Genomic DNA, 25623 nt, shown 5'->3' on the forward strand with positions numbered 1-25623 from the left:
CAATATTTACCTGTATTTCAAGTGTAAAAGACTTGCCTTAATTAATCATTGAAGGCCCAGGAGCCTTAAAGTACTACTTTATTGCTGCATGGTTTATTTATTAGAGGAAAAAGACCCTAATACTATTATAAGTTTCACATAAAGTCTTAGTATTATATCCTGTGCATAAAGTATTAGAATGTCAGATATAAGGTGTTTATTGTTCAAAGCAAAAGACATCTTTGAGCAGATTAAATTTACCAGTATGTGGATATTTTATCTAGTTGGGAATTGTGTATATTTTATTAAAAATGGTTAAGCTACAAACTCTAGATATGACATTTTTCACTTCTATGTATTTAGAGTTTCTTGACCTATTAAGTTTTTAGAGAAAGAATACATTTATTTCCTCAGATTTTTTATATTTCAGCAATGATATCATCCTTATTGTTTGCTAAGAAATGAACATTAAACACAGACAGAGACTATATTTCAAGCTTTTAGCATTTAGTGTCTTTTATGGATGTTATTTTCTCAGACATCTTTTTTAATTTAGAGGACTCATATATGAGTTATTTGTGAGTTTTATAACACCATTTGAGTTGGTCACAGTATTGAGGAATTCCCATTATCTAGCCCTTGAATAAACTTTATTGATAGTTTTGGTGGAATGATTTCCACAGTGCTCACATTTAGTGCTTGTAGTAAGCTTTCATTATTTTGTAGACATTTCTGCTAAGCGATAATCTGGTTACTTTTCTTCTTTTTTTTTTTCTTGATTTACACTTCCCACTGTTTTTAGCAACCATCTTGGAGAAATATAGGAAGGATTTAATGTGGGATGATGGTAATTTTTGATATGTACAAGTACAGGTATAAGTTTTATAATTTATAAAAACTTGTTAATATGTAAAGTATCATTGTTTATATAATTTATAGAATTTCTTATAACATTTTATTCAAAATATACTTAATCTCTCACTCTTGTGAAGCGATTCCAGGGAAAGAAAGAGTTCCTTGCATATAGCTCTTTTTTTTTTGTCTTTTTTCGTAATCCATCAAAGCCATCAAAGCATATATCTTAAAAATAATAAAATTAAAAAGTTAGGAGAGTAGCCCTGGACATAGTACCCTTAAACTAATTGTAGTGTCAGACTGGAAAGATAAGTCTACTGATGGTTCTGGCCTCTGGTGTAGTAGAACTGAGGGTCTGCTCTGTGAGGAACACTGTTACCCACAGCTGCTCTGAGAATTCAGTAATACATTGGGCAATTCATTACTCAGAAGTCTAACTCTACAGCAGAGTGGAAATCCATGCAGTATGTCTCAAAGACCAAGTCCAGCCCTACTTGTTGATTAGTATTTGTAGCGCCACCTAGTGGATACCAGCTGGTCACCTTTGCATTAGAGTTGTGTTTAAATGTCCCTGACGAGTTCAGCAATTTTGTCAAGTATTATGTGAAGTAGGAATAGTACAGACTGAGGCTTCCTTGTGACTGCTGATACTAAAATTAGAGAAAGCTCTTCACAGAATTCAAACTATATCATTTTTCACCATTGTTGTTTCCATCCCACTTCTTTTATGTAAATGTTTGCTTTCTTCTGCTCACTCCATACATGCCATTGAGTCCTACTAATGAAATGACCATATCATATTCTCTTTAACTGTGGTACAAGAAATATTTAATTGGATGCTACAGTAGTTACTTCATGGTAGCTTTTTAATGTTTAGGGATGCATCTTTGTCATCCTTTCTTGAATCTGTTTATATATTCTTTTTTAGCTCAGTGTTGTAAAAGTGAGACTGGAAGTACTATGTTAAGCTACTTCTAAACTTTTAAAATCTGGTTAGCAGGTGTGTTGGGTAAATGAAAAGTATTTTATTTAGTCTTTTAAAGAAAAGTTGTACTTACCCTATAGTTCAGAAAGGTCTTGTTCTCTCAGATAGATACTTTTAGGGGAAACACGAAAGTGTATTTATTGGAAGTTAACCTTTGTAATTAATATGGCTTTTATTTCAAATGAATATATTTTTACATGGAGGATTTCATTATTTGATTATTTTGTTTTTATATAGATGGTTGTGAAAACTTTCATGGATATGGACCAGGACTCTGAAGAAGAAAAGGAGCTCTATTTAAACCTAGCTTTACATCTTGCTTCAGATTTTTTCCTCAAGCATCCTGATAAAGATGTTCGATTACTGGTAGCCTGCTGCCTTGCTGATATTTTTAGGATTTATGCTCCTGAAGCTCCTTACACATCCCCTGATAAATTAAAGGCAAGTACCGATTAAAAGAAGTGCCAAGATTGACTGATACTTTATCTTTCTGACTAAAATGGGAATTGAAGTATTTAGATTATTTCTTTGGATTCTTTGACATTAGCTGCAGCAGTCTTTTGTTAAACTATTGTACTTCTGTTTTCTGTAGAATTTCCCCCCCCCCCATTAGTATTTAATTTTGTAAAACAATATCTGATCTTCAGAATAAGAAGTTGATTAGTAAAGTGTTTTCTATACTTTTTTTTTTTTTTTTTTGGCCACGCCACACAGCTTATGGGATCTTAGTTCCCTGACCAGGGACTGAACCTAGGCCACAGTAGTGAAAGCGCCGAGTCTTAACCACTGGCCCGCTAGGGAATTCCCTATACTTTTTATATTATGTCATCATTAGTGGTATTTCACTATCAGTTGGGGACACTTCCTTTTCCTTTTTAAAAATTCATATTGAAGACCATGTTCATTATTTAAAACACAGTATTTAGTGTAAATCTGAATTTATAATATATGAATCCTAATTCACTTAATGTAAGGTGTGATGTGAATTGTTTTGAAGAAAATACAATGAACAAAATTTTAATGAAAGGTAGAAAGCACACTTAGTACTTGGTTATGGTATTTGTAAGTAAAGGCATGTGAATGAAATAATTTTTAAAAGATGAGAAAAGAAGGGGAATAGCATGATTAATCCAGTGGGTAGAAAGCATGAAAATAAGTAGAGCTGTGCAAAAATTTATTGAATAAGGCAAGTTAGAAGAAAATTAGAAAAGCCAACAATAATAAAAGATAATTGTGGAAACTGTTGGTTAGGAAATGAGTCCCTAGGAAGATTACCCAGTATGGAACAAAAAGACAATTTAGGTTTATTTTATTTAACAAATATTGATGTTAGTTATATGTCAGGAACTGGGTTTACCTTGGTGAAAAACAACCCAGACTCGGTTCTTGAACTCAGGGAGTTGCTTCTTAAAAACTGGAGTGATTGTTACTGTCATCAGAAAACCCTTTTTATATACCCAGCTTCATGTTTAGGTCAGTGCTTGTTAGAGAGATGATCAATGAATATTGTCTTTCCACCTCCAGGTAGAGTCAGTACAGCAGTTGTTCTCTCTTAGTCAAACCAGAAAGGGTTCGTTCATGGAGAACATATTTTATACAGTACTACTAACAAAGTAACTTTCTTTTTTTAAAGTAACCATTTTTGAAGGATGTACTTGTGATAGTATTTTTCTTGAAAAGCTACTCAGTAATCTGCATTTTCTATTTCTTCCCTTTTAAGAAATGCTTGTGTATCGTTTTACTTACAAGGGAAACATTTTTTTCTTTTTTCTTTTTGATTGATTAGCATGCTTCCTTTGTAGAATTAACTTTAATAATTTTAACCTTTTCCAAATTTTTCAAAACTATCTTCATAAAAATTTGACTCAAAGTGATATTGAACTTATCTTTACCCAGGTATAAAGGGGTGTGCAGTAAAAAACCAAAAGCAAGAGATGGGGATAGATTGATAAATGGTAGGGAAAAACAAGTAGTTATAATGACAAGGTAGGAAGCTTGACGAGTTAACTTCTGTGGGTCTTTTTAAAATTTTTAAGCTTCTGCAATCTATTGTCTTCTCACTTGGTGATTTTATTTTGGAATTTCAAGTTTCCTAAACCATGTGCTTGCTATATAATTACCATATATAGTGCTATTCCAGCAAACCTGATCAGTTCAGCTCTCAGTCATTGCAACCTGTTTGTTCTAACGACAGCATAAATTTTAGTTTACTCCGTTTTCAGGTCTGTTTTTTTTAACCTACAGTAAGGTGTTTTTCTTTCTCTACTTTAAGACCATAGTAAATGATTTACCGTTTTCCTTTAAAGGGCAGTAAGATATTTGGTGTTTTCATGATGATGCACATTTAAAAAATTCCAGTCAAGTAGAATTTTTTTAAACTGGTTCTTTATAATTTATCATGATAGATACACATGAGTGCTGAATTATCTTTAGGAATTTAGTGGATATTTTCATAATCTAAACAAAACTTTGTCTTTTTTTTTTTAAGGATATATTTATGTTTATAACAAGGCAGTTAAAGGGGCTAGAGGATACAAAGAGCCCACAATTCAATAGGTATTTTTATTTGCTTGAGGTAAGCAATATATTCTATCTTGAGATGACATTTTAAACTGGGTTTTGTGCTTGTGTATTTTTACTAATTAAAATCTTACCCTTTTCCTTTTTTATGTCTTATTTTTAGAACATTGCTTGGGTCAAGTCATATAACATATGCTTTGAGTTGGAAGACAGCAATGAAATTTTTACCCAATTATACAGAACATTATTTTCAGTTATAAAGTAAGTTTACTTTACAAAGAGTATAATCTTTTTTTAAATGTAAAGAATTTTTAACTTACAGGTGAATCTGCATAAACTGTGTTTACTATGATGAATATTGGAAGGCTAAGAGTTATAACTTAAGAACTCATTAACATGATTTTTATAGATGTTTTGACAATGAATACAACTTAATTCTGTACTGTAGAGAATAATATAAGAGTGGCATAAGGTAATCTATAGCCAATATAAAAATATTTTTTGGATTATATTATTTTCTTTTATTTAAATCACATATTACTGACTCCTTAATTCATGTGAATAGTTGAGTTCTTTGTGTATTCCTTAAATTTATCTACTAGAATTAACTTCCGCAAAGTAGTTTGATTTTCTGAATTTAAGGCAAAACTAAAGTTGCATTTGATTTAATTACTTTTGATTGTGAGACTGGTAAAAATTAGGAAAAAGTAGCCCTGGAAATGTAATTTAAAAAATATTTTGGATGCTATTGTAAGATTTGGAAGAGAGGGAAGCTTTAAATGAATATGTAGAATTTGATTTAATTAATACCTGAGTATCATTTTAAAATAAAGTGTAATGTTCTATGTTATGATTAAATCTTATAAATTTCAGATATACTTTAAATGAAATATCAATTTTGAATTTCAGCAACGGCCACAATCAGAAAGTTCATATGCATATGGTGGATCTCATGAGTTCTATTATTTGTGAAGGTGATACAGTATCTCAGGAGCTTTTGGATACAGTTTTGGTAAATCTGGTACCTGCCCATAAGGTAAGTAGCAATATATATTGAAATATATCAAAAGCCTGTTAATATTAGGGTCCAGAATTTGCTTACGTTTAAAATGCAATTTATCCTGCTTTATAGTTTTGGAGGCTTTTATTGATTAATATTAATGAACATCACTTGTGTTTAATAAAACATGATACACTTATTAGTCACTAATTAAATGAAGAGATAACAGATTTAGTACATGTGATAAACTATCTGTAATAACTCAGTTTTGTATAGGATTATGTTTCAAGGAACACATTAATAGCTACTTTGATGCTATTATGTAACTTTATATGTTGGGAGTTACACAACCAAATAAGGCCTTAGGTAAAAGACAGTGATAGTGTAGATGGCGGGGAGGGGTGAAATTAAAAGGGAAGTCTTTACTAACTTGGAGAAAAAGATATGTTGATGACACAAGTATTTCTTGCCTGGGTGATATTAATCAAGTTGTGTGTGTGTTGTGTGTGTTTTTGTGTGTTTCGTTCTTTGAAAATGACTAACACTCTAGTAAGCAGTTGGAAATATGGTTCTGTGATTCACCAGTATAAAGGTCTCTGTAAAATTAAGACCTTTTTGGAAAGATATAACTTAAATTTATAGCTACACAGCCTTCACAGAAATAATGCTTCATTAAAAATGACCTCATAATCCAAAATTTCCAAACTTTTAAGAAGTCCATCAATACTGAAAATCAGATACTAAGTAAAAATTCAGATAATATATTTATTAGATAAAAATACTAAATACCTTTAAAAGGATTAAAGATAACAATTTTATGTTTTAATATCTAGAAGCATAAGAGTTAAAAAGTATGATAGCTAGATATATGAAAGGAGAAGAAGGTACGGTTAGAAAAAAAAGTAGAAATGAAAAATGTTCATAGAAATCAAAATATTTTTTGGATTATAAAAGATATTTAGAGAACTAGGAGATAGATCTGAGGAAATTGTACAGATGCAGTGAGATAAAGTTAAGGAAAACATAACAATAGAATGAAAAGGTCCAATATATTTAAAAGTGATGCAGAACACCGAGTAAGAATGGAGAAGAGATGATATTCAAGTAGATATTTGCTTAAAATTTTCTAGAACTGATGAAAAGCGTAAATTTATGAGTTAGGTAACAAAAGTGTCATGAATAAATAAAAATAAATCCCAGTGTAGGCATATCCTGGAGAATTTGTAGAATGACAAAATAGAAATAATCTATAAAGCATCCAGAGGGAAAAGACATATCCCTTACCAAGGAATAAACATTAAACTGATTGCTGACTTCTCAGTAGCAAGGATAGATGCCAGAACATAATGGACCTATATTTCCAAAGTACTGAGATAAAATAACTGTATATGCATGCACACAGTTGCTATCCAATTTGAGTGAAATTAAGACATTAAATATACAACTTGTCAATAGATCCTTCCTGAAAGAACTACTATTTGAGTACTTTAGAATAATGGAAATTGAACTTGAAAGAAGTGAAGTGTAAGAAGTATTGGTGAACAATGAAATGCTCTAAATAAGAACTGATATATAAAACAAAAACAGTAGCAATAATAATTATAATGATTAATTAAAAGGATTTTAACAAAATGGTCCTAAACCACTGGATAAAAATAACATGTAAGATTGAATGGCTTGGGCTTCCCTGGTGGCGCAGTGGTTGAGAGTCTGCCTGCCAATGCAGGGGACACGGGTTCGAGCCCTGGTCTGGGAAGATCCCACATGCCGCGGAGCAACTAGGCCCGTGAGCCGCAATTACTGAGCCTGCGCGTCTGGAGCCTGTGCTCCGCAACAAGAGAGGCCGCGATGGTGAGAGGCCCGCGCACCGCGATGAGGAGTGGCCCCCGCTTGCCACAACTGGAGAAAGCCCTCGCACAGAAACGAAGACCCAATGCAGCCATAAATAAATAAATAAATTAATTAATTTAAAAAAAAAAGATTGAATGGCTTAATAGAGTCAAGGAGTGATATGATCTTGCTGATGATCAGGAGTATAGAGCTATTGATTTACTTTGAAATTTATTATTTTTTTAAAATTAATTTATTTTTGGCTGTGTTGGGTCTTTGTTGCTGTGTGCGGCCTTTCTCTAGTTGTGGTGAGCGGGGGCTTCTCTTCATTGCAGTGCATGGACTTCTCATTGTGGTGGCTCCTCTTGTTGCAGAGCACGGGGTCTAGGTGCGTGGTCTACAGTAGTTGTGGCACACGGGCTCAGTAGTTGTGGCTCGTGGGCTCTAGAGTGCAGGCTCAGTAGTTGTGGTGCATGGGCTTAGTTGCTCTGCGACATGTGGGAGCTTCCCAGACCAGGGCTCGAACCCATGTCCCCTGCATTGGCAGGTGGATTCTTAACCACTGCACCACCAGGCAAGTCCCCGACAGGTGGGTTCTTAACCGCTATGCCACCAGGGAAACCCTACTTTGAACTTTAAATGAAGTATTCATGTTAAAATTTTAAGGATTACAATGCAAGGAAGAATTACAATAAATGTAAATGGCCCAAATTTACTACTTCAGGTTGTCAGATTAGATTAAAAATAATCCAACTGGTCATTGTTAATAAGAGATACAAAAATACTGTCACAAAAAGGTTGTCACTAAAAGGATGGAAAAAAGATTTGCTGTGCCAGGCACATACTAACTGAAGGAAAGCTGAAGTAACTTGTATTGATTTTAGATGTTACAGTCTTTACCAAGTAAAGAAGGGTGTTATACAACGATAAGTTTTAGTTCTCAGGAAGATGCCTAAACTTGTATTCACATAGGCTGAAAATATATAAAGCATACACTGAAAGAATTATAGGGAGAAACAAACTCACAATTTGGTGGGCCATTTTAATACATTTCCAATTGATTATAAATCAAATAGACCAACAGTTCTTGAGGATTTTAAAACACAAAACTATCAAGCCTGTAGCACTCATAATTAATCTGTCAAAAGAGTAAATCATGATGGCAGTTATAAGAAATTTAGAAATGATAATTAAAATGATACATATTAAAACCTGTGGGATTCACAGTGACATTTCAGAAAAACCTAAAGTTGGTACTTTGAAAAGTATATTAAATAGGCATACCCTTGGCAGTTTGAATCAGAAAAAGGGAGATGGTATTAATATACAGTTTTAGAATGAAATGAGGAACAGCAGGCATTAAAAAGATCAAAAATTCCATGAACAGTATTTTATGCTAACATATTTGGAGTTGGACAAAACAAATTTCTAGAAATTAAAACTTGCCAATTTTTCTCAAGAGAGAAAATCTTGAATATCCTTTAACCAATAAAAGAAATTTAACTGGTTTTAAAAACTATATCCATAAAACAAACAAAAATCTTTCCTCCCAAAACAACAATGCCAGTAATAATAGCAACAGCAGCAGAACTCAAACCAAGCATGAAGGAACTTAAACTCATCACCAGGAGATTTCTATTAATCATTTAAGTGCCATATAATCCTGATATTCAGCAAACCTTTTCAGATTATAGAAGAGGAAGGCATGCGCCACAATTCACATTATGAGCAGAATATAGTCTTCATAGGGAAAACGAGAGAAAACCAAGTTCAAGAAAGGAGGGTAATAGGCTAATTTAATTTATAATACATTCATGTAAATCCAATATAAAATAATAGTGGACACTATCCAGAATGATATAAAGTAATATTACTAATGAGCAAACTGGCTAAATTTTAGGAATTCAAAGATGGATTAACATTAAAAAATATTTGTGGAAATTAACAGAACAAAGAGAAAAAATATCAATAGATGTATAAGAAAACCATTTGATAAAATTCAGTATAACTTATGATAAAAGATATTAACATATTTGAAATAGAAAGGAACTTCCTTAAATTGATAAGGTTATGTATGATACTGCACTTAATGGTGAAATGCTGAAACATTTTCTTTGAAGTTAGGAACATTGTCAAGATGTCACTTCTACTCAGGAAAAAGTCAAGTATGCTATTTCGAGTCGGCATTAACTAGAATCCTTAAGTTAGTGGAGTAAAAGAAGACAAAAGGTAAAAGGATTAGAAAGAAGAAACAAAACTGAAATTATTTGCAGATGTTATGACTGCCTGTGCAGAAAACACAAAACAGTGTACAGATTAATTTCTAGAACAAATAAGAAAATTCTGCAAAGTCGCTAGATATAAGATCAATATATAAAAATCTGTTAGTATAATTTCAAAAAATTTTTATTTGTAGCTTTAACAAAGACTTGAGCTACTTAGAAATTTATTAACAATGTGCATGACCTTAATGTTCAAAATTATTACAGTTGTTGGAGAAGTGTAAGAGATGACTTAAACATGTTGCATGATTTGTTATGTTTATGTGATGGGAAACTCAGTATCACAGTAATTTCATTCCTCTGCATACTAATAGATAACCTAATCAAAATAGAAATTGTGAATGTGTATTGCGTGTATATATGTACATGTGTGTGTAGTTTGACAAATTGGTTTTTGAATAAGAGTAAGAAAGCGGGGACTTACTTACCTGGTGTTAAGACATTATTTCCATATGCCCCTTTGACTGTAATCAGGCAGTAATAGACAAAGGGACATATGGAAGTAATGGAAAATTTACAAATGGGTACATGGTTGTATAGAAACTTGAGAGTGTGAGTATTACAGGGAAGTCATTGGAGGGAATAATGGACTTGAATATCCGTATGGAAAATAATATAAGATTCTTATTTCACACCATGCATAAAAATAAATTATGGGCAGAATAAAGATCTAAATCTGAAAAGCAAATCTTTGAAATTTTATTTGAAAATATAAAACAACAAATTAACCTCAATATAGAAAAGAATTTAAAAAATATAGAGAGAGCACAAGCCAAATAGGAAAAGATTGATATATTTGGTTATATTAAAATGAAAACTTTTGTATGTCCTAAGATACCATAAGCATTGTAAAAACATAGGTATAGGCTCTAAGATATGTTGTGCATGTAATTGGCAGATGTTTAGTGTATAGAGAAACTCTACAAATAAGAACAAGACAAAACAGCTCATTTGAAAAATGGCAAAGGTAGTATTTATAGAAAATTATTTCTTATATGCACAAGGAGGCATGTATCAATACAAGACAGTTTAATGTATATGAATAGGAGAATGAGTAAATAAGCTGTAGCATATTATATATGAAAATACTAAGCAGGAGTTACATATTAATGAAATGATACAATACAAAGCATCAATGCAGATAAATCTAAAAATACGCTGAATGTGAGTTTCAGGATATATACTCTTTTCCTGCTCTCTGTAATATGTTTAAACTGGAATAGTGATTCCATTTTGGATCTTTGGTCATGATTCTTTCCATCATCAAAATCTCTTAGAAACATATTTTCTTAAGGTATTTTTTCTTGTACTTTTTTTCTTCTCATACTTGACTATTTATGTTTCTTTTTTTTTTCTTTTTTGGCAGTGCTGCATGGCTTGTGGTTTCTTAGTTCCTTGACCAGGGCTCAAACCCGGGGCACCGGCAGTGAGAGCGCTGAGTCCTAACCACTGGACGGCCAGGGGATTCCCTTGTTATGTTTCTTATATCCTTGGACTTCCCTATGCTCTGAGATGTGCTTCAGGAAAATCTGCTTTCTCATAGCTGCCCCAAACTCTTTTGTCTTTCGCCACCTGTGGATTCCCCATTTCTGCCCACACTAGGACCCAGTTCATTCTCTTATGATGTTTTGGTTCTTTTGGTCTTGGAGTGAAATAGCCTGTATTTGTACTCAGCTGAACTGATTTGACTTTGCAACTAGCTTTACAGTGACTCAGTATCTCCTTTTCTAATAAACATTTATTGACCTTTTCTATGTGGTTTACCTTATGCTATGAATAAGATATGAAGAGAATATAATTATCCTTGCTTGGAAGGGATCTTAAGATCTACTAGACCAGTTAGTCTTAGGAGAAAAGTGGCTTTGCCGTCGCCCTTTTATTCGAATTGAGTCTTAAACAGTTTTCTCATTTATTGACTTAACAGTAGCTTTTTGAATACAGGTAATATTTCCTTTTTCATAGTTAGTGGTGTATAATATAGATACTTTTTTTTTTTTTTTCTTCAGAATTTAAACAAGCAAGCATATGATTTGGCAAAGGCTTTACTGAAGAGGACAGCTCAAGCTATTGAACCATATATTACCAATGTAAGTTTTACTTGTCCAATTGGTTGTCAGAAAGATTAGCCAGAATTTTAAAGACTGCTAGAAGCAGAATTTCGGCAAGTGGTACATACTTTAACATTTTGTATTGTTTTAATAATTAAGTGTATTTTCTTTCTCCTTATTTAAAATTATTATTGGTTAATATTTTCTAGAAGATTAGCTCTCATATTCTTTGTTCATTCATTTCTCTCTTTCAAATTGCCTGGGAACTAAAACAGTTTTTATTTTGGTTAGCAAGATACACTGTTTCTATTGTTGGAAATCTAGTTAAATGTAATTAGATAAATCATATGGAACTTATAATTATTCAGAGAAGTTGCTTACAGCTTTTTGGAAATTAAATTGATTTGTACAAGAAGAACATACGAACTAATATCAAGACATAAAAATTGAAGGCAAGTGTGAATGACAGCGGTGTGGTGAAAGTTACCTATCTTGCTCTCCCTGGGGTAGATTCCATATAAATCTACCTTTTCTGAGAAGGGGGAAGAATTGCAATGAAACGAGCCCTTTCATTATCATCTCAAATCTACTTATTTATGGTTAACGATCTTCTATTTATTTTCAGAAGAAATGTATTTTATCTGATAAGTTCACTGATAGAAGCTTATTATAAGTTTTAATTTTCCCCCCATAGTTCTGTTGAGTTGCACAACTCTAGGTGGCACCATTCACATTGTTTTCCATGTGAATGGTACCTACTGGAACAAATCTAGAATGCAGTCTTGATGTTGGCCTCTGGAATTGTGTAGCAGGTCTGTCTCTCCACCTGCTTTCCACTTTTACCCACATCTAAACATGTACATCTGTCTTCTTGAAAAAAGTGAGAAAGAAATCCTTTTATAATTACTTATGTACTTAATTTTCTGAAGTTTATTGAAGGAGAATTTTTCTTGAAGTAATACAAAATTTAATTTAGTATATAAAAATACATCATGAAAAGATGTACTTTGAAAATTAACATACTTTATGGAACAGTACTATGGTAAATTCCAGTTTTTGTTACTGGCTTATGACCTTAAATAGTTGTGAGCACATGATGATTTGGAAAAATGTATTTAATTTGTAAAGAAATTGTTTTGGAGGGTGGACTTTCAGAATCTGGAGAATTAAATTGTGTAACCTATCTTAATAGCTCCAGTCAGATTGCCAGGGAATTCTAAATATTGATTTCTGCAAGTTTTGTGAGTCTTGGGTATTGGCTGCAGTAAATTGGTTAGATTGAGTGGATTGAGTTCTTTCTGTTATGACATAATGGCACTTGAAATATGTAGAACCAGATTTAAGCATTCTGTTATTAAGTGCCCCTTCCCTTTTCCTTTGCTTCAAGTGCCTGTGAATGACTGTTTCCATGGCCATTAGATATACTTAGGTGAGCTCCTCCTGGTGGTCATTTATTTAAGTTGATATTGCTGAGCCAGATGTTTTTTAGGGGAACACTTACCTTTTTCTGATGCCTTTTTCTGGCATAAAAATAAGAAATTAACACTATACTACGCTGATATATTTTCTAGGATTGGGAAAATAAATATTTGGGTAATAAAAGAAAAAAAATTCAAGATAGAATGAGGTGATTAGGTTCATTATACTATTCTCTCAACATCTGTGTATGTCTGAAAATATTTATAATAAAAGTTAAAAGAAAGATAGAAGGACCAAGGAAATACTTTTAGCAATCCCAGGTAAATCAAGGTAAAAACATTTCCCTGTCACTTACACCTCGTGTTAATTTCCTGCTCTTAGTTCTTACCTGCAGAAATAGAAAGCCCCGTCCATACTTGGTTATGTCTTTATCAGAAGCTGAGGCTGGGGGCAAGAGGCACAGGATTAGTAGAATAGTCTGAGCACACTTTCAGTTATATATTTATTTATTCCCAGTACTTTGTCATTATTTTCTTATCTCTCTCTGTTTTCCCTATTTTCTTGTCCCTTGACTTATTTGAGAGTTAGCTAAGAAGTCATTAAGAATTGCTTTTTTTTTCCTCCTCTTCTCCCTTATAAATCTACAATTACATGTAAAATACTTTCTGGTGAGCTTAATTGTCTTGTGGGATTTTAGTACAGTGTAAAAATCATTCTCAGCCTTTTTGGATTTGTACATGTAATAGCCATTATTCATATATCTTCCTAGTAGAGAATTAGCAAGCAAAAATAGAGGTAGGATGTCAAGGTAATAATAACCCCACTTCTGTCTCTTTTTTACTTGTGTCTTTTTTCACTCTCATGCATATAGACACATTCAGGTTTCCTCTTTATATACAGTGTTGTTTACATATATAGAACTTAAGAAGTCACTGTGGCATTATAGATTACTTTTTAAAATAAAATTTTTTGTAATTTGACAACTCATGAAACTAAAAAGTGTGTGTGTGTGTATGTATATATATATACATATATATATATACATACACACATAAAAGGTACAACAGTATCAAAAACAAAAAGTACGTAGTGACAATTCAAAAAATTTCCTACATGGATCACTTCTTGGTAATGTTGTTATTTTTTACTAGATCTTTTTAATCACAAGTTTTAGGGGATAGCACGGAAGTATTTAGTTGGATTGAAAAAATGTATCAAGCTTGTCTTGATGTAGGTAAAATTTGGTTAATTTGCTTAATCTCACTTAGCCTTAGTTATTGGAGTTACTAATGCTTGGGGTGATGGTAGAGAATGTGTTAACTGATGTGAAAGCACTTTTGTAATTAAAATTGATCATTTAAATCTAAGGTAGAATTTCTTATCGACCTTTAACTTAACTCCTCTTACTCCTTTCATTAGGAGGCAGTTGTTATAATTTAATTTGTTATGTGAAAATTAGTTACCATTTGTAAGTAAAAGACTGATGTTTTTTGGTAGCAAATACTTTATTCAAATCTATATCTGCTTCTTCCACTGAATTGTATACCCTCAGGAAGGTTGTTTCACCTATAGTTGTATTATAGTACCTGTTACGTATCATTCATTCATTTACTGAATCTATTTTGGATACCTCTCTGTCAGGCAGTGTACTAGGCTCTTGTTATACAGTGAAGACTGACTTGGAGATAGATGGAGATTATAAGTGTCAAATAAATGTTTTAGATGGACTTTGTAGGAAGTTAACACTGGGTTTTTGTTGTTGTTGTTGTTTTGTTTTTTTCCCATTTTCAAATGAGTTTTCCCCAGACTGATAGAAGAAGAGGATGGTTTGATCACCAAGATGGCCAGATTGGAAAGAATTATTTTCTGTTAAGAAAGGTAGATTTATCATTTTTAAACAGGAGAAAATTTTCGAATGGAAACAACGAAGCCACTTTATCTTCAACTTGAATGAGAATTTAACCTTTGATGTCATGAAATTCTTTTCCCACAAAATTGATGAACATGGAGGACAGACGAGTTATTTTTAAAACCAATAAAGAAAGAATAGTAGAATAGAATTTTTTCTTTTTTTCCCTTCATGGCTAGGTGGTTGGTACAGGTTCGTAGATCTAAAAAACTTAAGAACAACACAGGAACTAAAAGTAAGCAGAGGAGTCCTGACTGTACTTTCCAGATAGAAAACCTGATTAAGCCAAGTTGTTTGTTAACTGTCACAGAAGGAAGAGATCAGGGCAGCTTGTGTGGTGTAAAGAATCCTTAATTCCTTCTTCAAGGAGATAAAAGATGCTGTGGAGAATATGTGGTATATGCTCTGGGTTAATTTTTTACATATTTGGAAGACTTTAAGTAGAAAGGAACTTGATCATTATGCCATGTATTTTTACGACTTTCAGTAGTAACATGATGAATGATTTGAGTGTGGAAACTAGTTAGTGCCAGCTGCTTATAGAAAAAAATTGTTCACATTTGGATTTTCCTTGTGTTTGTATGTGCTTTTAATTGCACTTTAATTAGTGCTATAAACTTTGTATGTATGTATACATTGTTTATCAGACTATAAAAGAAGACAAAAAGTATTAGAAAGATATTGTTTTGCCTTGTAAATATAAAATTACGTATTTTAAAAATGGAATTGGTTTCTGCTATGAAGGTGTAAGGCTTTGTCTTCCATACTGTTGTCTCCCATACTGCTATGGTGAACAAAATGTGATCCCTTGCCCTTAAGAAATTTATCTAGTAGAGAAACTAAGACGTGTACAAATAACTGTAATATAGGATAAAATATGGTAAGTACCAATAATGTGGAATAAAGTGTATTTGGTAGGTAGGGCATTTATTGATATGCTAATTGATGAGTCAGTACAAATTACTTGTCTTTTATTATGTACGAGGTGAATTCCATGTTTTATGTTTTTATGTAGCCAGTAGTGATTTCCCACCTTCTTAGAAAATGTTTTGGTATGCCTGTTTTGACTCTGTATAGAATGATAATGAACTTAATTGAATAATAAAATTTAAAAAAATTCACTTTATCTATGGTGTTTCTATTAATGATAAATTTTCTTTCTCAAAAGTTTTTTAATCAGGTTCTGATGCTTGGGAAAACATCTATCAGCGATTTGTCAGAGCATGTCTTTGACTTAATTTTGGAGCTCTATAATATTGATAGTCATTTGCTGCTCTCAGTTTTACCCCAGCTTGAATTTAAATTGAAGGTAACTATTCTAAAAATAATATGGTTTTATCAACCAGATTAACAAAGCGCATTATTTGTGGCTTTTTAATCCTTATAGTGGTTTTAACTGAATGTTACAAATGTGGTGGTATATTACTGTTATTTATTTACATGTTTGTGCCTTGCATATTTGTGTATCTCCAGTGCCTGGCATGGTGCCTAGCAGATAAAATCTGATGAATTAATGATTAGCAGGATGATATTTTCCTTCAGATGTTTTCCAGATAAATTCTGGGTTGTGACTAACTTTTGAGGTCATAGCTATACATCAAACTTTTACGTTTTAAAGGCATAGTTTATAGTGGTTCCCAAGACCCCTTGATGTGCCATAAAAATAGTTTAAGGTCTATTATCGACATAGGGTGAAATATTTTCCCTTTATGAATATTATCTTGTACTTGCCTAGCCTATCTTGAAAGCTCCTTTGCTTTTCACATGGCTTTCTGGAATCTTTCGGTAACGTCTTTATTGCCTTGGCATTAAATTATGCCATAAAATTGAGTTTCATTTGCAGATTTGGGGCATATTTTCTCTTTCAAATTATTACATAAAGATTAAATAAATCTGGTTATAATTAATACTGTTTGATGAACCCCACTGTACCACCCAGAAAAGTTTTTAAATGATTTCTGTGTTGTATTTCTTGTTTCTAAAAATTTGAATTTGTCTCTTTGAAAACTACAAAATAAATAGTTTATGTTGGTAGTGTAAATACCCCCCAAATGCAGCAAATAATTATTCTCATTTTATTCTGGGGCATATTTTTGGTGTATTTTTCAAGTGAGACATTTGATTCACTGGCCTTCCTCTACCCCCTTTTTTCATGTAGTTAGCAATTTTGATGAGGCAAAAGGCAGTCATACCTTTAATTATTTGTTGCTTTGATTTTCTCTAATAAAAATATTGAATACTGTAAGAAATACAAAAATAAGAATTATCATCCCTGCTTTCAGCAAATTTAACATCTATTATGGGAGGAAGAGGAAAAAATCCATATCTGATAAGAGGCCAAATGTTATAAGTATCATAAAAGATACAGACAGCATACAATTGAAGCAAAGGAAACAGCATGCAGAATGATATAGAGGTAGGAAGGTGCTGGGTGAATTTGCAGAACGCAAAGAATTACAGTTGCATGGTAGCATAAAGTAAGTTTAAATCATTCCTGGCTGCCCATTAGAATATTCACCTGTGGAGCCTTAATAAACGAGCAGATGTCCAGGCATTAACCGAGATCAGAATTTCTGGCAGTGGAGTCCAGACATGAGTTTTTGTTTGTTTGTTTGTTGTTTTTTAAAAGCCTTATAGGTCATTCTAATGTGCAGCCAGGGTTAAAACGTACTTTTTTAGAGGAATAATCAAATAATAGAGATGAGTCAGGTCATATCACAGGGGCTTTAAATGATGGGCTTTGGCATTGGTTTAAAATTTAAAAGAAAATCTGTACAGTGCCATCCAATGCCTTGAATATTAGTGCTTTTAACAATCTCTAATTGTCACATTTTGTGTTCAAGTCTAGTATTGTGGCTGGCTCATTCATTTAAATATTGTCATTTGTTGGAGGTACCAAAAGCAGTAATAAAATTTGAGTTCTCATCCCCAGAGTACCCATTTTCTATATAAAGTGGAAACTTTAGTTTTTGCATGTGTAAGGCTTCATCACGTCGTTGAACTCCATTATGAATCTGATGTACGTAGATGAACTGACTCTCCTGTTGGGAGATTTAGTGCATATTTATTTCTACAAAGGGCTTAACAAGTACCTTCATACATAAGTCTCTGTTTACTGTAGGATTGGCCTCTATCAGTGTCTATTCTTAAAGACCACAAGTAGTTTTTCAAGGGTCCCAAGTAGGTTTGATGCAAGTTAGTTTTTGATTTTGATTTTGAATGGAAACGAGCCTCAATTGTAGGAGGGGCCACTAAATCTTAATCAGACTGTGGGATGAATTTTCATGTAGGAGAGTACTCCTTTAATGTAATTTGAGATGATTAGAATATTTAAGGTAACATTTAATTTTATGAAAAACATATTAAACATTTTTATGTATAATTTTTCAGCTGAAGTTCATAAAAGGTTTTCTGTGGAATTGGAGATTAAGGGAAATCATGGGAAAAATTATTCTCAGTATACCTCATGGTTTTAAAGCTGTGGTTGTGTTTTGTTTTAGAGCAATGATAATGAGGAACGCCTTCAAGTTGTTAAACTACTGGCAAAAATGTTTGGGGCAAAGGATTCAGAATTGGCTTCTCAAAACAAACCACTTTGGCAGTGTTACTTGGGCAGGTATATGATTTTGGTGTCCTGTTTAAAAGTAATATGTATTTATATCTACTTACTATTTTAAAACAGCACCCACATTTAAGATTGTTTCCTGAAATCATAAAAATGAGGGGTTTTATATTTTGAAATTCTTGAATGCTGATGGCGATTGGCCATATTTACAGTTTCCCCTTCTTATTTTGTCTTCAGTAATTTTTAAAAGATACATTTAAAAAGCCATCTCACAAAGTATTATAATCATGAAATTGAAGTGTATTATTACATAGTGATTAATTCCAACCAAAAATACATCATGGTGAGATATAGCCTCTCCACAAAAAAATTATATTTAATTAGATTATTTGGAGACATTGTAAAGATAAAAGGGTGTCCATAGAATGAATAAATAAATGATTATGTATATTCCTCCTACTAACCTCCTTTCTACATGTCTTATGATAATGAGGAAATGATAACCTGGGCTTCTTGTATGCTTTTAATGGTCCACAAACCTCCTGAAATCGGTTAAAAAATTTTGAATGTGTTTCTATATTTTTTCTGTGAGAGGGGTTTATTTTATTACTTTTCTAAAGATACCCGGACCTTGAATATGTTAAAACCACTTCCAAGTGCCCTGGCTGAAACCTACTTTGACCCTGAGGATAGAGCAGGATTTTTTTTCCCCCTTTTATCATTATGCTTATAACCAATAATGCAATTAAGTCATAAATAAACAAGTAAATAGGATTGAGATTCTTACTCTATTTTCTTTGTATTGAAATATTTGCATTGTCATCACCACTTTTCTTTCCATTTCGTTACCAGAACTATCAATGATTATGATAAAGATAATCTCTTCTGGTCTTGTTTTTCTAATTTGTCAAATCATATAAGCCTTTATATGTTAAGCCCTAAATTCTTACTCTGTTTTCTTATCTCTTATGTAGCTCAATAATAATATTTAACAAGGTGTGTTAAACTAATAAATATTAGCCCATTTTGAGTTTGATTTCTAGACTTTTTCCCCTTAAATACAATGAGCAAGAGGGCAAAATAGTTTAATTAAACTGTGCAACTAAAATCAAAATCTATTTTATTTAATGTGCTAAAACAAATACAGTTTTACATATAGACATTTAATATATCTTTAAATCAGGACTTGGATTAGCCAGACTTTACTTTATAGGATTTTAGGAGGAAAAATTCTAATTTAAATTTTTTACCTTTTAATTACATTGTAATTTTTCCTTTTTTTATTAATGACATAAAACTTGCATGTTATTACCAATTTTAGGGAGCTAGAGTATTTTTTTAAAGATGTCTTTTTAATGGTTATTTGGTACGTGTTTAGTTGAGAAAGGTTAAAGTATACAGGGATTGAGTACTTGGATTCAGAACACTCAGGAAACTATATGAGACCAGAGACTAGATTTTATAGACTAGACTTTTTTTGAGTGTACTTCATAAAGCAGTTTGTTTCCTAATAATAACCTTTTATGAGTAATTTGTTGCTCCTTCAGAAGACTTTTTTTCTTTCTGATGCTAGATTTTGTTTCTTATGGTATTAGGTGATACAAGATTTGGAGAGTTTTTGATCTTCGGGAATTAAGACTTATGAAAATGTCAAATGGAAAATTCTTGCTTCACTTTAACGTTCTTGTTGTTACTTAAGATCTAAAAAAAACCCTACTGCTTTGTAGTCCACAATGAACTTATGTATATAGGCTTTGAACATCAATGGTTTAGAGACAACTAGGCATCATGTGCTTCCTGATGGAGGAACACAATGCCATTATCAAGTAGTCTTGCTAAAAAATGAACGTGAATATGATCAAGTCTCTAGACCTGATTCCTAATGTGCAGGATTTAGGAGAGAGGGGAACCTGTTAATTGACATCAGAATGATAAAATTATCAAAATCTAAACTGTGGAAAAACACTACACACACAAACACAAAACAGTTGCTTCACCAGATTACAAAGGAAAAGAAAAAGAGAGGGGAAATATAAGAGTAAAAGATACTTAAGTGACTTATCAACCAAAGAGTTTTAACTTTTTAGAGATACATACTAAGGTATTTACATATACATGTAAAAATTTGCTTTGATATTAGTGGAAATAATTATGATAGATAGGAGTAATTTTGGCACAATTTTAGAGTCATATAAAGTAATACAGGGTTTAGTGCAAGATCTACCAAACATTTGTGAATGTTCTGTATTTAAGAAAGAATAATTTGAGGAAAAGCTTTCTTTTCAATGTGGGATTTAATAACGTGTATGTTCATTATGTATACACATATACTTGCATAAACAGATATATTTGAAATTATAGGGCTTCCTTGGTGGCGCAGTGGTTAAGAATCCGCCTGCCAATGCAGGGGACACAGGTTTGAGCCATGGTCCGGGAAGATCCCACATGCCGCGGAGAAACTAAGCCATATGCCACAACTACTGAGCCTGTGCACTAGAGCCTGCGAGCTACAACTACTGAGCTTGCATGCCACAGTTACGGAAGCCCGCATGCCTAGAGCCCATGCTCCACAACAAGAGAAGGCACCGCAATGAGAAGCCTGCGTGCCACAATGAAGGAGTAGCTCCCACTCACCTGAGCTAGAGAAAGTCCGCACGCTGCAACAAAGACCCAACACAGCCAAAAATAATAATAAATAAAATAAATAAATGTATATATAACAAAAAAGAAAGTATACTATTTATAGGAAAAATTTTGTCATTCCAGTTCTTATATTTGAGCCAAATGTGTACTGTTTAAACATCCTCCTTAAAAGTACATAGTTCTCACAGGAGATTGACCTAGTTTAATATAGAGGTTCCAAAGCATTCTTACATACATAGTATATCAAAAACTTTGTTAAAATAGTCTGGTTCTGCTTTGAATTATCCTGTATAAATTGTTTTTTCTTTTAATTAGAGAAATAAATATAAATTAAGTGCAGGTTAAACACTTATCTGTCTCTCTTATTTTAAAGATTACTCTGTGACTTTATATTTTATCAGGTTTAATGATATCCATGTACCAATTCGCCTGGAATGTGTGAAATTTGCTAGCCATTGTCTCATGAATCATCCTGATTTAGCAAAGGACTTAACAGGTACTGTATACCCATAATGGCAAATATTCCTAGATGCTCTTTGGTGAAAAAAATTGGTTTTATATATAGGAAAAAAAACCTTTTTATTTTTGGTTGTTTTTTGTGATTATGGTCAGTGAAGTCTTCTTGTTTCAGTTCATCATCATGGTGAAGCTACAATTTTTATCTCCTAGTACCTACATAGGCTAGAAGCACTTACATAAAAAGTAGCGTTATCAGAGACAATATTGGTTTCTTAATTTAAAAACAATTCTAAAAGTATTTCAGGTATTTGGATTTGAACAGGTCTTGACTTTGCATAGATTATGGGACTTCAGTCGTCTTTAATATTTTGAGAACTTAGGTGAGAGTCGTTAATTTATGAACTAATTTAACCATGCTTAATGGAGGTAACTTTTCTGAAATCTGTATATTGATGAGGTATTTCAGAACTTTGCATTTTTATAGTAATGAGAATACTGTGTATCTGACTGTTGCTGCTCTGTTAAGGTTTTTAAAGTTATGAAATAGTTCAGAGAATACGGCAGCCACTGTCTTCCTCAGAAATGTTGGCATTTTGCTGTATTAGCTTAGGAGGTTAAAAAAAGAAAGTAAATTGTAGATACAGTTGAAATGCTGTTCACAAACTCCTCTCATTCCTACTTCTGTAGAGGGTAACCTGTCTATTAAATTTGTTCTGCATTCTGTTCATGTTTTTCTATCTACGTCACATGTGTATCTGTACATAAGTTATACATAGTATTCTTATGTTACTTGAAAATTTTATTGAAATAATTTGAATTTGATATAGTTGAACTTATTCCTACTATCTTACTTTGTGTTTTCTATTTTGCATACCTATTCTTTGCTTCTTTTATTTCTATTTTTCTTCTCTTCTGCTCAGCTGATTACTTTTCTTCTCATTTTTCCTTTTTTTATCCATATGGGCTTGGAAGTTAACATTCTCCTTCATGCTTTTAACTGCATAGTTGATTAATAAAGTCTGAAGTTAATCAGAACACTAGCTTCTTTCTGAGCAATCAAGGACCCTTGAATGGTTTACCTCTGAGCACTATCTTCCCATCTTTCATATTATTGCTTGTTATTATTTAGTTATTTAGTCTTTTTAAAATTTTACCAACTTGTAGTACATTTTAAACTGCTTTTTATGGGAGATACCCTGCTTGGAGAACCCTCTGTCTACCTACTGACACCTGAACTTGGACTGCTCGCTGTGTGTGAGCTTCTGCTTTATAGCATTCATCTTAAGATGATCCGTTCTTCCTCTCTCTTTTGCCTTCCCCCTCTCCTTCCCTTCTCTTCTCCCCCCTTTTCTTCTGTGTGACCCTGAGCGTGTGTGTGTGTGTGCGCACATGCGTGCATGTGTGTGTCTATGTATGTCTGTCTGTTTCTTCCTTTTCTCTTCCTCCTTCTCTTTTATCCTGGATGTTTCTTTTACTCTGGAGCACCCTTTTCTTGTGTTATGGGTGCAGTATTCTCTGAGAATATTAATGATAGTATTTTGGAGTTTTCTTTTTCTTAAAAATGTCTGTTTCACCCACTTGTTTTTCCCACTTTTTATTTGCTTTTGTCTGTATTTTCCATGTTAGAGGCTTTCCTCAAATGCTTGGCAATCCGTGGCTGTCGGCTTTTATTAAGAGTGGGGGACTAAATTAAAAGCTGTTCAGAAAGCCCTGAGCATATGGATGGGATTGTTGACTCTGAACTTCACTGTAGGGTGATCGGGGTGGGTTGTTTGTTGGAAAACCTTTAGTTTAGATACTTTCTCTTTGGCTATTCATATTCCCCAGAAAAGAGTATCCTACCAGGAGTTTAATTTTAATTGCTTGTGTCTTTGGGACACCGTATTATTACTTTATTTTTTATTATAGAGTAGTATTTCATTGTATGAATACACCATAGTTTGCTTATATCCATTTTTTTTTTCTTTTGACGGATATCTGGGTTGTTTTTGGTCTGGGGCAATTATGATTAAGATTACAGTGAGTATTCTTGTATAAGTGTTTCTGTGGATTTATGTTTTTATTTCTCTTTGGAACTACTTAGGAGTAAAATTGCTGGTCATAGGGTAAATGTATGTTTAACTTTATAAGAAATGACCAAGTTCTTCATAGTAGTTGTACTATTTCCCACTCGCACCAGAAATGTTTGAGGGTGCAGTTGTTCAGCATCCTTGCCAACATTTTGTATTGTCAATCTTTTTGGTTTTAGCCATTCTCATAGGTCTTAATGTTTGTTGTGATTTTAATTTGCATTCTCCTGATGACTAATGAGATTAGCCATCTTTTTATGTGCATATTGATATATATGTTCTTTTATGAAGTATCTGTTTAAATTTTAAACCCATCCTTTTTTAATTGGCTTGTTCGTTTTTTTTTTTTTTTTCTTGTTGATCTGTAGTAGTTCTGTACATAGTCTGTATCTTTTTAAAGTATTTTTTCCATAGTCAGAACTTCAATGCATTGTTTACTCTTGGCTAAATAATAGATATTTTGTTTTTTTATAGCTGTCTGAAATATACTTTAGATGTGAATAATTTCACCAATAACCTTTTTAGTCCTTATCATTGTTTTGAATGTTTTGCTTTATCCAAGGATAGTATACAGTTTCATTTTTTATGAAACATTTATCTTGTTATGTATTTCCTAGTCTCTAGCCTGCTGGCACATATTAATTTTTAGAGTTGGCTAAAAGACAGATTTGAAGAATCTAGGGGTCTAACTATTAATGCAGATTTTCAACCACTCCATTCCATGTTTTCAGCTGCTGTCTTCATCTCTGCCTTTCTCATTGCTTGGTGCCTTGAATTTCAGGGTTCTTCTACCCTGGAAATGAGCTTGTCATGACTTTTCTTTCCCTTTTAGATTTCATCCTTCTCCTTTGTCCCTGGGCATTTACCAGTAATCCATCCGCCAAAATTTTGGTGAGAAATCTCTTCTGCTATGATCTCTTCTCTTGTTACTTGTCCCTTTTAAAAGACATTTTCTTAGGGTTTCAGGAGTGAGCTGAAATAAATATGTTAAAAACATACATTTATCTTCTTTTCTCCATAGTGTGTTTATGAGCTTCATCCTGTGCCTTCAGCCAAGTTTTGAGGGACGTAGCCATATTGGGAAGAGTATTGTTAGATGCTGCATCATGCTGACTGTTGAGAATTTCTTCCTTGTCCTGTTTTCTCTTCCTCTGCACAGTTAATATCTATAAGTCAATAGCTCTTGTGTATACCTGTTTAATATGAATGATTTGTTTTAGTGAAATGAGGATGCATCTGAAAATTGATGGTGTGTCATTGGTTTTTCCATTTTTTAGTGGCACCTGAAATAATAATACGTATTGCATTTGAAACAAGTACAGCGAAAGATAAAACTCCTGTCTTTATCTTGATGGGTAAATGAATTTGAGATATATTTAGCATGGGGCATTTGAAATCAATACTAAAAATAACCTTCTTTTCTGTGATACATAAAATAATATTTCCATTTCTTCAGAAGTTTTTTAGCGACATGTTGTCCTAAACACTTTTTGAAATAGTTCCTGTTAGTAGAGGATGCTCAAGGTGGAGGGGCTTAGGACCTGGGCATTGATTTTATGAGCTTTTGCATTATATTGTTAACTGTTAATTTATTGAGACGTAAATCCATTCACAATCATAAGCACTGTTTGTTTATAGACATGGCTATGTATGTTACTCCAGATCCAAACAATGAAATTTTATCTTACTGGTCATATAATTAAAAAGCTGAATAATAATTTATGTTCACTTGTGGTACCTCTTCTTTAAACCTAATATATCATTACTGAAGATTGTTAATTTTTTCTTTCAGCTTTCTCAGTGCCAGATCTGAACTTCCATGTTTTTGACTTTAAGATTCTCCTCCAGTCACTCGTAATTGTTAAATGTTTCATTTCTTCTGTCTTCCCTTTGGCCTTTCTTTTAGTTCAGTTAAACAGAATTGCCTTACGGTCTTTCCTGTAATCCTATTTCTCGGCTGCCATTACCTTAATTTTACTCTTTCAATAACCTCACTAAGGGTTTACCTAGTTAAGGGATAGAAACTTGAATTCTCTAGCCTTTTCCCATTAGAACCACTT

The 25623-nt window shown here is 32.7% G+C and overlaps 1 protein-coding gene across 5 annotated transcripts in view; it reads left to right on the forward strand.

The window, feature by feature from the left end:
* Positions 1 to 25623, forward strand: part of PDS5B (PDS5 cohesin associated factor B) — a 193716-nt gene that overhangs the window by 77903 nt on the left and 90190 nt on the right. For all 5 annotated transcript variants that reach the window (XM_068526734.1, XM_068526735.1, XM_068526738.1 and 2 more), the window contains exons 3-10: positions 2057 to 2260; positions 4308 to 4394; positions 4503 to 4600; positions 5249 to 5375; positions 11458 to 11538; positions 15996 to 16136; positions 18328 to 18443; positions 21437 to 21531. In XM_068526734.1, the coding sequence (XP_068382835.1) occupies positions 2057 to 2260; positions 4308 to 4394; positions 4503 to 4600; positions 5249 to 5375; positions 11458 to 11538; positions 15996 to 16136; positions 18328 to 18443; positions 21437 to 21531 (949 nt within the window). The remainder of the gene's footprint in view (positions 1 to 2056; positions 2261 to 4307; positions 4395 to 4502; positions 4601 to 5248; positions 5376 to 11457; positions 11539 to 15995; positions 16137 to 18327; positions 18444 to 21436; positions 21532 to 25623) is intronic.

This window comes from Eschrichtius robustus, chromosome 18 (assembly GCF_028021215.1).
Source record: "Eschrichtius robustus isolate mEscRob2 chromosome 18, mEscRob2.pri, whole genome shotgun sequence".
NCBI lineage: Eukaryota > Metazoa > Chordata > Mammalia > Artiodactyla > Eschrichtiidae > Eschrichtius > Eschrichtius robustus.